This window comes from Danio rerio, chromosome 12, assembly GCF_049306965.1.
Source record: "Danio rerio strain Tuebingen ecotype United States chromosome 12, GRCz12tu, whole genome shotgun sequence".
NCBI lineage: Eukaryota > Metazoa > Chordata > Actinopteri > Cypriniformes > Danionidae > Danio > Danio rerio.
In genome coordinates, this window is record NC_133187.1 from 7,767,775 (window position 1) to 7,782,450 (window position 14,676).

The window sequence follows — 14,676 nt, forward strand, 5'->3', positions numbered from 1 at the left end:
ACAAACAAGTCACATCAGTAGCGTAAGCAAAATGAACAGGATGTGTTGCGCAAAACAGATGCAGAGTTCGCTTTCAGAAGCTTAAAAGATCCCGAACGGTCATAAATCATGAAATTAATCGTTCAAGTTGTCTAATCCAATTCTGAATCTTCAGAAGAGGCACAATGCCTTTCTAGGATGGCAGATTTCAACGTTACATACCATAGACCACATAGATGTTCAAATGTGTGTGACATGAATAATATAAGTGTATGAATGGAGAGAGAATTATGAAATAATCCTTCAGAGCTTGTGCATAGTTATTTTGAGGATTCATTGTTCAAATTGCATTTAGTTTTCCCAGCACAGTTATTCAAAGCATTTTAGATTGTTGGTTCTTATGCAAGTGTATTAATTGTGCTGGAGGCAGGACATGGGCTTCACAATACTGCATCCAAATCATCACAAATACTGCAGAAGATCTATTGGAACCGGCATGGACCCAAGATTCTCATAGAAATCAGTCAAGTTTGGTGAAGGAAATATCATGGTGTGGGGTAACATTCAGTATAGGGGCCTGCAAGAGATTTGCAGAGTGGATGGCAACATTAACAGCCTGGGGAATAAAGACATTTGTGCTGCCCATTACATTACAAACAACAGGAGAGGGCAAATTCTCCAGCAGGATAGCGCTCCTCATACTTCAGCCTCCACATCAAATTCCCTGAAAGCGAAGGTCAAGGTGGTCCAGGATTGGCCAGTCCAGTGACCAGACATGAACATTATTTCTGTCAAGTGACATGACTTTTGTCTAAGCAAAGTCAGACCTTACTGTCCTGATTAAATCATTAAAAATCAAGGCATGATCATATTTAATTTTGGTAACTAAACGTAATCTAGAGGCCTTTGCCTTTCATATAAGCCACTTTTGATACCAAATGATCAACTAGAAGTCAAGTTATTATTTGCTGTTCCTAAAACTTAAATAGGTGACAAGACTTTAATCAGGTGGTGTATATGTAACCCTCAAAGCAGATCTAAACAGGTGGAGCTGGGGTGGAGGAGGGTCTCTGAAAACACATTGCACATGCTACTGTAAAACAACACTTAGCATTTAAAGGCTGAGGAGCATGCTCATTGGCTACCGAGGCGACAGCAACCAATCTCCTGCAGCATGTAGTTAATGAGACAGAAGTAGATAAGGTGACCTATCAGCCTGCGTGCATACTGCGGTTTGGAAAAGTCAAGGTTTTAAAATCATCAAAATTTCCTGCAAGAACGTTTCTAAGGTATGTGTTGCTTTTTTTTTTATATATATATACGTCTTTTTATTTTAATTTTTTAACGTTTTTTTAAGGACAACCGTATCTTCAGCAGAAAAGATATCCAAAGATGGCGTTTTAAATTGTAAAAAAAGCTGTGTTTTAAAAACAAGAGCAGAAGTCAATGATTCATTTACATTTTTCAGCCTGCCGTGTTTACTGCTCCAAAAAAATATTAATGTTGCTCAAAGTAAAATATATTGTGTCTAACGGGGAAAAAAGTTTTTTGTATTTACCCAGACATTTAAAAAGAACATTTTAGTGCAGTAATCACAGCAATCACCATCATACTGTGAAAGTTTTTATCCAAGGTTATCATACCGTCAGAATCTCAAACCTGCCTTATGGCAGGGGTAAAAGCCTTTTATTTACAGGTGTCAGCACGCAGTGAGTTTTGAAAGTAGTCAAAACCAAAAGTAAAATAATATGATTATGATCTTATTTTGACTAAGCATAGCTTCTGATAGATTTTTTGTATGAAGCAGAAAGGAGGGATGAAGTGAGGGAGTTTGACTTAATAAACCTAATTCTTAGCTATGAGTCGGGTCTAAGACATCACACAACAGATGATTTTATAAAACATATGTTTTGTGTACTATACTATCTATAGAATTTCATTCGAATGAAATAAATTTGAATTCATTCATTTTCCTTCAGCTTAGTCTCTATTTCAGAGGTCGCCACAGTGGAATGAACCGCCAACTGTTCCATTTACACAAACACACACACACACACACTCTTACACTACAGCCAGTTTAGTTCATCAGTTCCCCAATAGCACATGTGTTTGGACTGTGGGGGAAACCGGAGCACCCGGAGGAAACCCACACCAACACGGGGAGAACATGCAAACTCCACACAGAAATGTCAACTGGACCAGTTGGGACTCGAACCAGTGACCTTCTTGCTGTAAGGCGACAGTGCTAACCACTGAGCCCCCAATGCTGTTCTGAAATTACTATATTTATGCAAAAAATTTCTTCAATGATCAGTTGTGTCTTTACATTGTTGCAGTAACATTTAGAATTGATATTTTCTTTTATTTATTTAGAATAGAATAATTGTATAATAGTAATAATACTCTTATTTATAATAAATATTTTGTAAAACTATTCATTCATTAATTTTCTTGTCAGCTTAATCCCTTTATTAATCCGGGGTCGCCACAGCAGAATGAACCGCCAACTTATCCAGCACGTAATTATTAATGTATTATATGGTTGATCAATAAACAACATTATGCACAACTACATTAGCAGAGTTGTTCAAAGATCAGTTTACAGATGATTTCTGACAGCTTCAATCACTAGTGCAATAAATGCCGTGCCCACTCTTTTTATTTTTAACCAAGATTCTTGACAAGTGTTTTTTTTTTCTGATTATACAGTCCAGAATTCCCTCTCAAATGCTCCATCCAGCAGTGTTGATGACAGTGCTGCAATAACCCGCTGTGTTCAGATCTCAGTAAATGTGACTGTAGTGCACAGCGCTGTGCTTTACCACTGAGCCTTCACCCTCTTCTGTCGGCTCTAAAGCTGCTGACCATTCATTAAAGCCTCTTTCAACATGAGCCTCTGTAATGGAGATCATCAATAGCCCAAATGGCAGCACTTCTGGGAGAGCAAAGTCACATTTAGGAATTGACAGCAAGGATAAAACAAGAAAGTGTCCAAGTAACATCAACATTAACAACATATTAGATTATTTCTTTGTATATAACTCTAATATAATTGCATGTTATGCTTTAATATGTACAATTTTGCTGTCATAATACATCAATAATGATAATAATATTAATAATGTGTATTCTAAATTTTCTATTGTTTAAATGAGAATTGGAATTGTACTTAAATACCTTTTTAGAGTAGGCAGTCAAAACTTCTAAAACATGAGCTTTATTTAATATTCTGCATTATTTGTCTTATTCATGTGCCATCTCTCTCTTTTTTTTTATTATTTATCTATACCAGGGGTCACCAATCCTGGTCCTGGAGGGCCGGTGTCCCTTCAGGGTTTAGCTCCAACTTGCCTCAACACACCTGCCTGGATGTTTCAAGTATACCTAGTAAGACCTTGATTAGCTTGTTCAGGTGTGTTTGATTAGGGTTGGAGCTAAAATCTGCAGGACACCGGCCCTCCAGGAACAAGTTTGGTGACCACTGATCTATACTGTCTTTCTTACGGTCTTTCTCTTTACTATAATATTGTTATACTTCTTTAAAATGGCCTTATCTCGTTTCAAAAAGTAATATCTGTATTTTTTTACTATACTTTTAATGTGGTATTTATTCTATCATTTTCCTTCGGCTTAGTCCCTTTATTAATGAGGGGTCGCCACAGCGGAATGAACTGCCAACTTATCCAGCATATGTTTTACACAGTGGATGCCTTTCCAGCTGCAACCCAGTGCTGGAAAACACCCATACACATATTACAGACAATTTAGTTTATTCAATTCACCCATACTGCATGTGTTTGAACTGGGGGAAACCGAAGCAACCCACGGCAACACGAGGAGAACATGCAAACTCCACACAAAAACGTCAACTGACCCAGGTGGGGCTCGAACCAGTGACCTTCTTACTGTGAGGTGACAATGCTAACCACTGAGCCATCGTGTCACCCTTTATCTGTTGTATTTACATTGCAATTACAATAGTGTATTCTCTACCTGATAAGTGTTGGGCACATTTCTTTAAAAGAGTCATTAGTTCTAGTTACTTCTCACAAATAGTAACTGACTTATTAACTGAGTTACATAATTATAAAAGTAAATAATTTCCAGGGAAAGTAACAATTGGGTAAATAAAAAAATAAATAAATAAAAAAAATCACATTTTTCTATCATTTTGACTATAAAATAAATATTAGGGATGTCTAGATCCGATCACAAGAACGGAAATCGAGCCCGATCATGCGGTTTCAGACTTCATCGGAATGGGACGTTACCCCCCGATCAGGATTTGATTATATATATATATATTCTCATTCTTTTTTAAAGATGCCCTATAATGCATTAAAAAAAGTGTCATAAGTGTTGTCTCCAACAACAGGCTGATATGCATAGGTCAAAAAACACTTTGTCTTATAATATGCATTTATTTTTACCTAATTATCCCAGCGACGCTTATATGAATAGTTTAGCGAATCACTTGTTCCCAAACCCCTCCTTTGCATGAGGCTAATCTGCGCTGATTGGACCGATGATGTCTGTTGTGATTGTGTTGTGAGACAGAGAGAAATTCCCACCACGGCTTATCAACAATATTGAAGTAGTCAGAATGCAGAGTGTATGAGCGAGCAAACCAACCAACACTGCTGTTTTTCGCAGGAGTCTACTGTATTTCAGACCCATCTCCTGACACCCTCCCCTTTTATTTCTCCCTGAAAACTCCCGTAATTTCAAACATTCACGCTGCGTTATCCAATCAGGAGCTTATCCCTCTAGCCCAAAACGGACAACAGTTCATCAAACTGGGCTTGGCACAGTCTGAAGTACAGCTGAAAGCTTTCATTATCCAGATACAGTTTCTGGAGAAGTTAATGAACTCACAGAGGACTCAGACATGGCACCGAATTAATCTACGCTGTTTTTCAGCTTTCCTAAAGATCATAAAGCACAGATATATTCTCAATAAAGTCCATGTTAGCCATTTAGCAACTTAACTAGAGTCACCGGGCAGACAGAAGCCCTATCTATTGCGCGAATCTGCGTCTATTGTGGAGTGAATTTGATGTTCAAATGAAGTGAATTTAAAACCCGAATTAAGCTAGTAAACTCAAAAATGTTCACGCGTCTATTTACACAAGAATAACATGATTTATTCACGTGTACCACATCTGCTGTGAACACACCATAACAGTTGCTTCAATTAAACGAAATTGAATAAAATTAATTCCTCACCGAATTCAAATCAACACAACCCAATAGAACATCCTTCATAGTTGAAGTCTGTAAGAACCAGAAGCTCTGACCCTTTTTTTCCCCGTATTATGACGCAGTTCCTAGAGAAACAGTATATTAAATCAGAAAACAGTGGCTGTGGCTTGTTATGATGACCTAACATACACCTCCTCCTCACCATTACTGTTTGACAATTGCAGGGGCGTGGTTAAGTATGTTAGCCACGCCCAATACCTCAGGCAGACACAATCTAAGATTTTAACTAAAAAAAAAACAGAAAGTGCATTCAGATTTTAATTTTAGATTACAAGAGCAAACATTTATTTATTTTTTTCTTAATGACATGCACAGATGAAATGTTCACCACAAGACTGGCGATGTGAGCTAACAAAATCTATATAGTTAATTTTGATTTCATTAGTACTGTACTTTAAAGTGTTTTTAGAACAGAGGATGTGATCTTCTACAAGGATTAAAACTTGCACGTAAACAACAAAATGCAGATGAAGAAGCTAATATCTCAGTTTTGCCAGTGTAAATCAAACAGAACAAAAGAGAATGGTAAGACTTTAACAAAGACGTTTTGCTTTCAAAGGAGAATTGGCGGAGGTGACTACAATAATAAAAGTGACATTTTCTTTCATAACAGAAATCTGGGAGATGATTTGACCGTCTGCCCAGACAATGATGAGGTAGATTTGAAAAAGCGTTTGACTAAGGTGTTTTAGGAATGCAAGCATGAGAGTTTTACCTTTCGAACATGGGTTTGAGACTCACATCTTTGGAGTTACAGATCTTATATGTCACGTTAAGGAATTTTTGTTGTGTGATTTATTGCCACAAGAACTGTTGCAATAACCAATAATCTTGTCACATTTGAGATCATTTTATGCCACTGATTGTATATAATGATTATATAACATGTGATGCAAATAGCTGTAAACACTTTAAAATACTTATTCTTAAGGTTATTTAGATTCTATAGTTTGACGTTAAAAAGGTAAATGTCTTATTATATACAGTGCATCTGGAAAGTATTCATATCGCTTCACTTTTTCCACATTTTTTATAGCCTTATTCCAAAATTGATTAAATTCCTTTATTTCCGCAAAGTTCTACACACAATACCCCATATTGACAATGTGAAAGATTTATAGAAATTGTTGCAAATTTATAAAAAATAAATAAGCCGATAAAAATCACATGTACATCAGTATTCACAGCCTTTGCCGTGAAGCTCTAAATTGTGCTCAGGTATATTCTGTTCCCACTGATCATTCTTGAGATGTTTCAGCAGCTTAATTGGAGTTCACCTGAGGTCAATTCAGCTGATTGGACATGATTTGAAATGGCATACACCTGTCTATATATAACGTGCCAGGGTTGACAGTGCATGTCAAAGCACAAACCAAGCATGAAGACAAAGGAATTGCCTGTGGACCACCGAGACGGGATTGAATGGACAGGAGACGAATGTCATTGTAAAATGGCTTTAACATTATTTGTGAATTTGTAAACATTTATTGCAGAGGCAAAAATTATTGAGGTCATCTTCAAGTAGTGCACGATAAGACAATATATTGATTTTTGGAACTACTTATATCTGCTTAAAAAGCTTGTAACACTTCATAGTCATCATATTATACGAACACTAAATAAAGATTCTGATATATTACTGGCAAACATAACAGGTTTTGTTTATTAGTAAATAAAACAAAGGATTGCTAAAGCCCTAAATCGAGCCAATGACTTAATAATCCATTCACTAAAAGTGTTTAAAGCTTGTCCAAATACTACACTTAACAGCTTGCACATGTGTAGCTAACAGAAATTAAGTGCACAAGTCTGTAACAGGTCACAAAAAACACAGCAGAGAACTGCCCTCGACACACACACACTAAATCCACTCTAAGCATGGATTTAGGCTAAGCACATCCCATCATGCATTGCATTCAGAAACTTAAGTGGCCCAAAATTGAGAGATAAGGAAGAAAAAAAATCATTAAATTTAACATACATACACTTTGATAGCAACACAAAGTGGTCAACATTATATTGGTGCAAAGACCATTTAATGTCAACTGCCTGAACTGTTGTTTTAATTAATATTATTCATCCATTCATTTGTAGCCACAGCTGAATAAACTGCCAACTACTCCGATATATGTTTTATGCAGCGGATACCCTTCCAGCTGCAATCCAATACTGGGAAACACTAATACACACACACACGCACACTCATAGACAACGGACAATTTAGTTTATTCAATTCAACTATAGCGCATGTCTTTGGACTGTGGGGGGAAACTGGAGACTCGAACCAATGATCTCTTGCTGTGATACGACACCATGGTGCCCTATTATTACTCAAAGCAAACCAAATTAAAAGATGTAACCCCCTGCACATTTACAACACTACAAGTGAGTGCCATCAGGTAATGGAAAGTTCCACATACACACAGAGACGCACTTCTTGAGGTCTTGATGCCCACCTGAACATATTTGCCAGGAAATAAACCATTCAAGCAAAATAAAAAATAAATATTAAATAATAATAATAATAATAATAATAATAATTAGCAAGTCTACATATTTGGACTTGCTCAGTCACACGCTTCTGTTATAAAATTCTGTAATTAATTACTTCAGTCAAGGTGTGGGCTTACTACCAGCATTGTAATGCTTAAGTGTCACACATCTTACTTTAATAGCAAGATGTTGCAAGACCCGATTTATTTTTTGCTCACAAAAGTGTTCCTGGAGGTTCAAATGACTACAGTTGAACCACTGAAGTAAAATGGAATGTTTAGGCTCCTTGAACGTCCTTTTCTGGACTTTGAACATCTCCTGACCCTTGCCGTCTATGGAGGATGAGAGAGCTCCAAGATTTCATCTAAAATATGTCAATTTGTAATCCTGAAGAGGAATGAAGGTCTTAATGTTTTAAAATGGCATGTGGGCGAGTTAATATTAACAGAAATTTCTTTTTTGTGTGAACAGACCATTTATGTAGTCGTAAATATGGCCTCCGATTAAGGATTATGCTACTAGGATTATGAAGACTGGAGTAATGGCTGTTGAATTTTTATTAACTACATTGTATATAAAATATCGGTAAAATTGCAGTTTTCCATATTTTGAGATTCATCACTTTATTTTTTATTTTTCTCCATTTATTTATGCTTTTGGATTGCATTATGTAATCTTTATTTCAACAACTTTTATCCTTGAAAACTTAAAAAAAAAAAAGTGACTTATATTTTTACAGTTTTAATAATTTAAAGTGATTTATTGTTAGGGCTGGGCGATATTGCGAAAAACATTATCACGATATCATGTTTCATATCATTCGACATCGATAATTATTTAATATTTTTTAACAATCCATTTAGGAATACTTTATTTAATTTAATCACTTCATTTTAATTTACCAGCATTACTAAGGCAAATAGTTTTAACAGTCAAACACAAAAATACTTATGAATAAATGAATAAAATGAATAAGATGAATAAAATGTTACAAAGTGGTAAGGTCAAATACATACTGAACATTACAAATTGTGAAGTTGAATGACTATAATACCCCTTATGTCAAAAAAAATCTTTCAGATGGGGTGCTAGTGGCTGGGATGCACAAGAAAAGAAAACACAAACAAAAAGCCACATCCTTACATCCTATTTTATGTACAATCTCCTCACTGCTGCTATACGGAAATGTGTAAATTGGATAGTTGTACTTGCATGAATCGCGGTGCGCTCACGACATGCTCATAGCATTTGGTAAAGTTTATATGTTTTCAACTAGGTGCAGCTGGAAAATATGTGCGCTGCATGCATAACATGTGCACGTCGCTCTAATGTGCACGCTGTGCAAGTTCCACGCACTCAGCAGCCACACTTTAATAAAACTATAGCCTTCATACAGAAACTACATACAGAATCTTTTTCTATCGATATTGACAGTGGTGTTCAGTTAATAAAGATCGCTCCCCGTTCCGCTGATTCTATCCGTACACAGCGGTCACTGGCATTCCCCGCCCCTTTGTTTACACGGTGGGCGGGGAATGCCAGTCACCACGCACCCCGCCCCTTTGTAAGACGCTGTGACGGGCGGGAAGTGTTAGGAGGGAACTCGCGCCGGCCAGAACCAAGGTAAGCTGTTCCCGCCCCTGCCTGCCACTTAGCTACCTATCTGCAGCCTGCCACCTACCTAGCTACAGCCTGCATCTTATATATATTATAGGTAGATACAGACTGGCACAGACTGATGTGACTGGAGTGGGGTGGGGGTGTTTTATTTATACATATATACGCCATTTTTTTAGGTGAGGGAATGGATGTTTTGAGTGAGTCTAGACAGGTCTAGACTTGATGATCATATTCAAGCCATACTGAGGGTCACAACTGCTTCCGCTCTAAAGCCAAATGTGGTTCAGATTTGTGAGAAGAAGCGCTGTCAAGTCTCTTGCAGCAAGGAGTAGGCAAAAGATGCCATGTTCAGAAGAACTGTTCATAATCTTCACTCAATGTTCTATTAATGTTCAGGACACTTCATGTTCAGAAGAAATAATTAAAACTGTTAATAATGACATTTGAGGACTTTTTTTTGTGAAATCCCTTATGCGGCCCAGCCTCACCCAGACTTTGTCTCCTGCGGCCCCCAGGTAAATTGAGTTTGAGACCCCTGCACTAGACATTTTAAAATCCACAAAAGAAAATATTCATATTCAATTATGACATTACACAACAATTCCATTCCCTTTAGTGAAGTAATTGCAGCCTTTTTAAAAAACAAAAATCTTGCCCTCAGGCACTGCCTCTTGACTTTGGATAGAGGACAATGGCGAGCTGTTTGGATTGCATACAGGAAATAGAGAGGCTGCTAGAGAGTGGAAGAACCACCTCTGAACGTGTTAGGTGAGTCTGACACTATTCTTCCACAGCATAAAGCCAATCTGACACCTCAACCCCAGCACTTCGGCTTCACAATACACCGAAAACACGACCACCACATTATTTACAAGTCTCTTAACATGCACCTAACACCTCAAACACGTTCGTCTTGTTTGAACCAGGCAACAACCTCAAAATGAAAAAAGCACTACTAAATATGACTGAAAGCAGGGCTGCAAAAACTAATTAAAGCTGATAACTTTATAAATTATTATTAATTAAAATTTATTTATATTTAAAATACTTTAATAATCACAATAGTTTGGTTAAAATGTCCTACTTTTGTAAAACAAAATTGTGTTAAATATCATAGTTTAAATTTCTAAGTGTAACAAGTAACTATTATTGATGCAGAACTAGTAAAGCGTACTTGTGAGTAACTTGAGTATCCATTGTACTAGGGCTGAACAATATAGTATTACAATATTGCAATGTGTATACCTGCACTGTTCACATCGCATGATTAAATTATTTATTAAAAATAATATTACAAAAGTTATCTATACAATGACGACCATGTTATTTTACGTTTGATTACTCAATTTCTCAATTACTTTAATAATGTTATGCTGCGTTCACACCAGGGGCCTCATGTACGAACCCATGAAATCATACTAAAACATTGCGTACACACAAAGCTGTAAAAGTGCATATGCCGAAAAAAAATCCGATGTATGAAACACTGCGTACACAGAACCCCCCTTAATTTTCAATCAGCCAGCCCAAGCGCTTCTAGTGAACTGTTGCACCGTTACAACATCATCAAGTTTAAGATCTGTTTTCTATAAATATCAGTAATCTTCCCTGCCTGATTGACTTAAAAAATAAAGTTTGTTTCAGACCAGACATGAACACTGCATTAAATTCCATTTTTACTCACTATGTCATTATAATATCATCTTTCATTCATACCTCTCAGGTCGCACTCAGTTCATTCAATTAAAGTCCTTCACCTTGTCATCAGTCCCTGTCACTACCGGTGTGCCCCAGGGTTCAGTTTTGGGTCTCCTGCTATTTATCATCTACCTTATTTCACTTAGTTCTATTTTCCGCAAACACCAAATCCATTTATTGCTACGCAGATGACACCCAGCTCTACCTATCAACCAAACCCAACCTCAAACTCCCACCTTCATCCTTCATTAATTTCAGGACGTTTGAGGTGAACCGGAATTAAACAACAATAAAACCAAACTTCTACTTATAGGTAACCGATCCACTTTAAACAAATCACATAGCTTTTCTATTCCCACAGATGATTCTGTCATCACCCCCTCCCAGGTTAAGAGTCAGGGGGTCATCTTCGACAGCACACTTTCATTCACTGCACCGCTTATTTCCACCTTCAAAATATAAACCGTTTACGTCCTTCCCTCACACCTTATTCAGCTGCCATTCTTGTTCATAGTTTAGTCAGATCCCATTCAGACTACTGTAATTTCCTTCTGTTTGGCCTCCCTAGTAAAACTCTTCATAAATCACAACTGGTACAAAACGCTGCAGCCAGTATTATCACATCAAACCCCTCTATTTGTCATATCACACCCATTCCACAACAGCTTCACTGGCTTCCCGTCTTTTTCAGAACCAATTATAAAATACTTCTTCTCTCTTTTAAAGCCATCCACAATCTTGCTCCTCCATACCTTGCTAATCTTGTTCATATCACCACACCTTCTCGAACACTCAGGTCTTCTTCTTCCATTCACCTCACTGTTCCCTCTGTCCGCCTTGTCACCATGGGGAGCAGATCCTTCAGCCACTCTGCTCCTCAGCTTTGGAATTCACTTCCTCCTGATCTCCGTAATTTAAACTCTCTTTCACAATTTAAATCCAAACTCAAAACACATCTGTTTAGAACAGCTTCTTCTCTTTAACCCGACTGCATTTTTAAATTTGTATAGTATTCTGTTGTCTTTTATTGTGTTTTTATTTGAACTGATTGTTCTGGCTGTCCTGTACGGTGACCTTGAGTGTCATCATCATCATAAAACAGTGTTTCTCAAATGGTGGGTTGCGACCCAAAAGTGGGTCGCAGGAACATTTTCAGTGGGTCGCGGAGTGTGTGGTCAAAAAAAACAACAAGAGTTAAATTTTTTACTTATTTTGCTTATACCGGACTTTTATTTTGAAATGTGTGTGCGACAACCGTTCCACATGTGAAAATTTATTAAATTATTGGAACAAATAAGTCGAAGCGCAAGTACGACCCCTAATATATAAAGTATGGATATATATATTGACGACAAAAAAGACTTAAAGCCTCAGTGTCATATGTAGTGAGGTGCTCTCATAAGAGAGCATGAAACCTTTATTAAATTTAATTAATTTACCTAAATTAAAACATTTAGAAACCAGAAAACATGTTTTATGAACAGTTTATTATTAATACTATTTGTCGTTTTTACTTTGTAATATTTCTATAATTTGATCCATTTTGTTAAATGAGAGGAATAAAATAGTGTTTATTTAAAGTCTTGGTGAATTTCTTATGATGTATCTGTCACTACTTGTTTATGTTAACAAATAAATACAAATTAAGTATAATTCCTAAAATTGTATTATTAGTTCCAAAAAATTTGGCTCGTGGCTTGATGATGATGTAAAAATGTGGGTCCCATGGCCAAATCAGTTGAGTATCCCTGTCATAATATGTATACGAGATGTATTTTACCTTAGTAAATTAAAATGGAGTCTCTGCTCTAGCATGCTGCTCCTGATGGCTCTAGCGTTTACATGCTTTCATCTCGTTTTATGTTTGAACAACTAAATGAAGTTAAGTCTATTTATCTGATTGTATGTTAATGACATTACAACATTGATGTTGTAAAAGATACCGTATGAAATTGATAACAGTCACATGAACCTTTCACCTGAAGTTTATCGTTGGCTGAAATCATTAGCTGTTCATATACCCCATTTAAAAGACATAAACATACCCTCATGCCCAGAACCAAGAAGCCGATCTCCTCCATCAGCGGGTATTTCCTGATCTGCTGTTCGCGTTTCTCCTGTGAAGCGAAGGGGTCGTAGCTCCTCTGGCCGATCTTCACGTCCATGATGCACGGCTTCTGAAATCTGCGCGTCACGTCCTCCAGCTTAAGGTACAGGTCTGGGGAGGACAGAAAACAGAGATGCTTACTGATAGCCTACACATATTCACTTCTTACATCCAGCCGCTCATCTGTTTACCTGTCGGGGCATCTGGGGAGGACCATGTGCCATAGTATTTGGGAAGGTGCGCTTGGAGGTCTACCAGACAGGGGTCACAGCTGTCTTCAGCATACACCTAGTGTTAAACAAACAAAACATATAAAAATAAATAATAATAAAAGCAAATTTCAATAGTACTGAAACTTTAGTTAGACTGTGTAAACATTAACCCTCTAAAATGCAAGTGAAATCACTCACATGCCATCAAATTGTATGCTTTGGTGGCATAATGTGTCTCGTTAGCTATTGGCTAATAAACTTAGCTTCTTACTCAGCAGTGCTTGATGTGCAGATATATTTTCACTCATCGGCTTGTATCTAGTATTTAAAATGTATTTTTAAAAGTGCTGTTGACTTGAAATTTTCACCAGATGTCAGTAACAACCAATATAATCCATTCATACAACCAAAAAATTATTTAGAATTTAAGTTGTGTAATAAATGACGCAAGGAAAATGTATTGAACACATGAAAAAGGGGAGGTGCAAAAAAACATGGAAAGCCCAGACAGCAGCTGAAATCCCTCAGTGGTTATTCAGCACCTGCCCCGCGTCAATGTAAATGAATACCAACTGCTTCTGTTGTGTCTAAGATCTTCATTACAAGATGAGGACTATGAAACCAAGGTGGACGTTTCAGCAAGACAGCGAGTTTGTTTACATGAACACCAATTTAATACGATTAAGACAATACCCTGAAGAGTCTACTTTGCAAACAGCAAGTTTTGATGACCTTAATCTAACTGAAGTCATAATCAAACTAAAAAGTCTAATTAAAACATGTGGAGTATTCCCATTTTAATTGCATTATTAAAGTGCAATACAGACACATTAACAAAACTATTACCATTTTGTAGTACTGTTACATTTTTGTAGCGTTTGAAGACAAACCAATCAGAATGGTTTCAAACAAGAGAGCACATTTTTGGTGTGAGCAGGAAACACTATGCTGACTATGCTGAGAACCCTGGAAAAAATGGACATTATGAAGTACCTCTGAGTTTGTCACGGGGGCATGAATGAAAAGTTAGTGAATGACATGGCAGAGGTGCTTGAGAATTTGTCTCCGCCATCATGTTTGCATGCATAGTGTAAGAAATTAGCTGCAGTAGAACTTGATGTTAAATAAAAAAAAAGAAAACACCCACAATTACAAATGATGCAATGACGTACACAAACTGTTGTTGCGTAAAACGCCTACTAGAAACTATCACTGAATAGTGACATAATGACTTTTGCCAAACTATGTACAATAACTCGTACAGTAAAATGGGAACATGACAGGAACATTCAAATAGCAACTCAT

The 14,676-nt window shown here is 36.9% G+C and overlaps 1 protein-coding gene across 1 annotated transcript in view; it reads right to left on the bottom strand.

Annotated features, from left to right (window-relative positions):
* ipmkb (inositol polyphosphate multikinase b) overlaps positions 1-14,676 on the bottom strand; it is a 36,155-nt gene that overhangs the window by 11,654 nt on the left and 9,825 nt on the right. Inside the window, 2 exon segments of the mRNA NM_001080064.1 lie at positions 13,098-13,270; positions 13,351-13,447. Coding sequence (NP_001073533.1) covers positions 13,098-13,270; positions 13,351-13,447 — 270 coding nt within the window.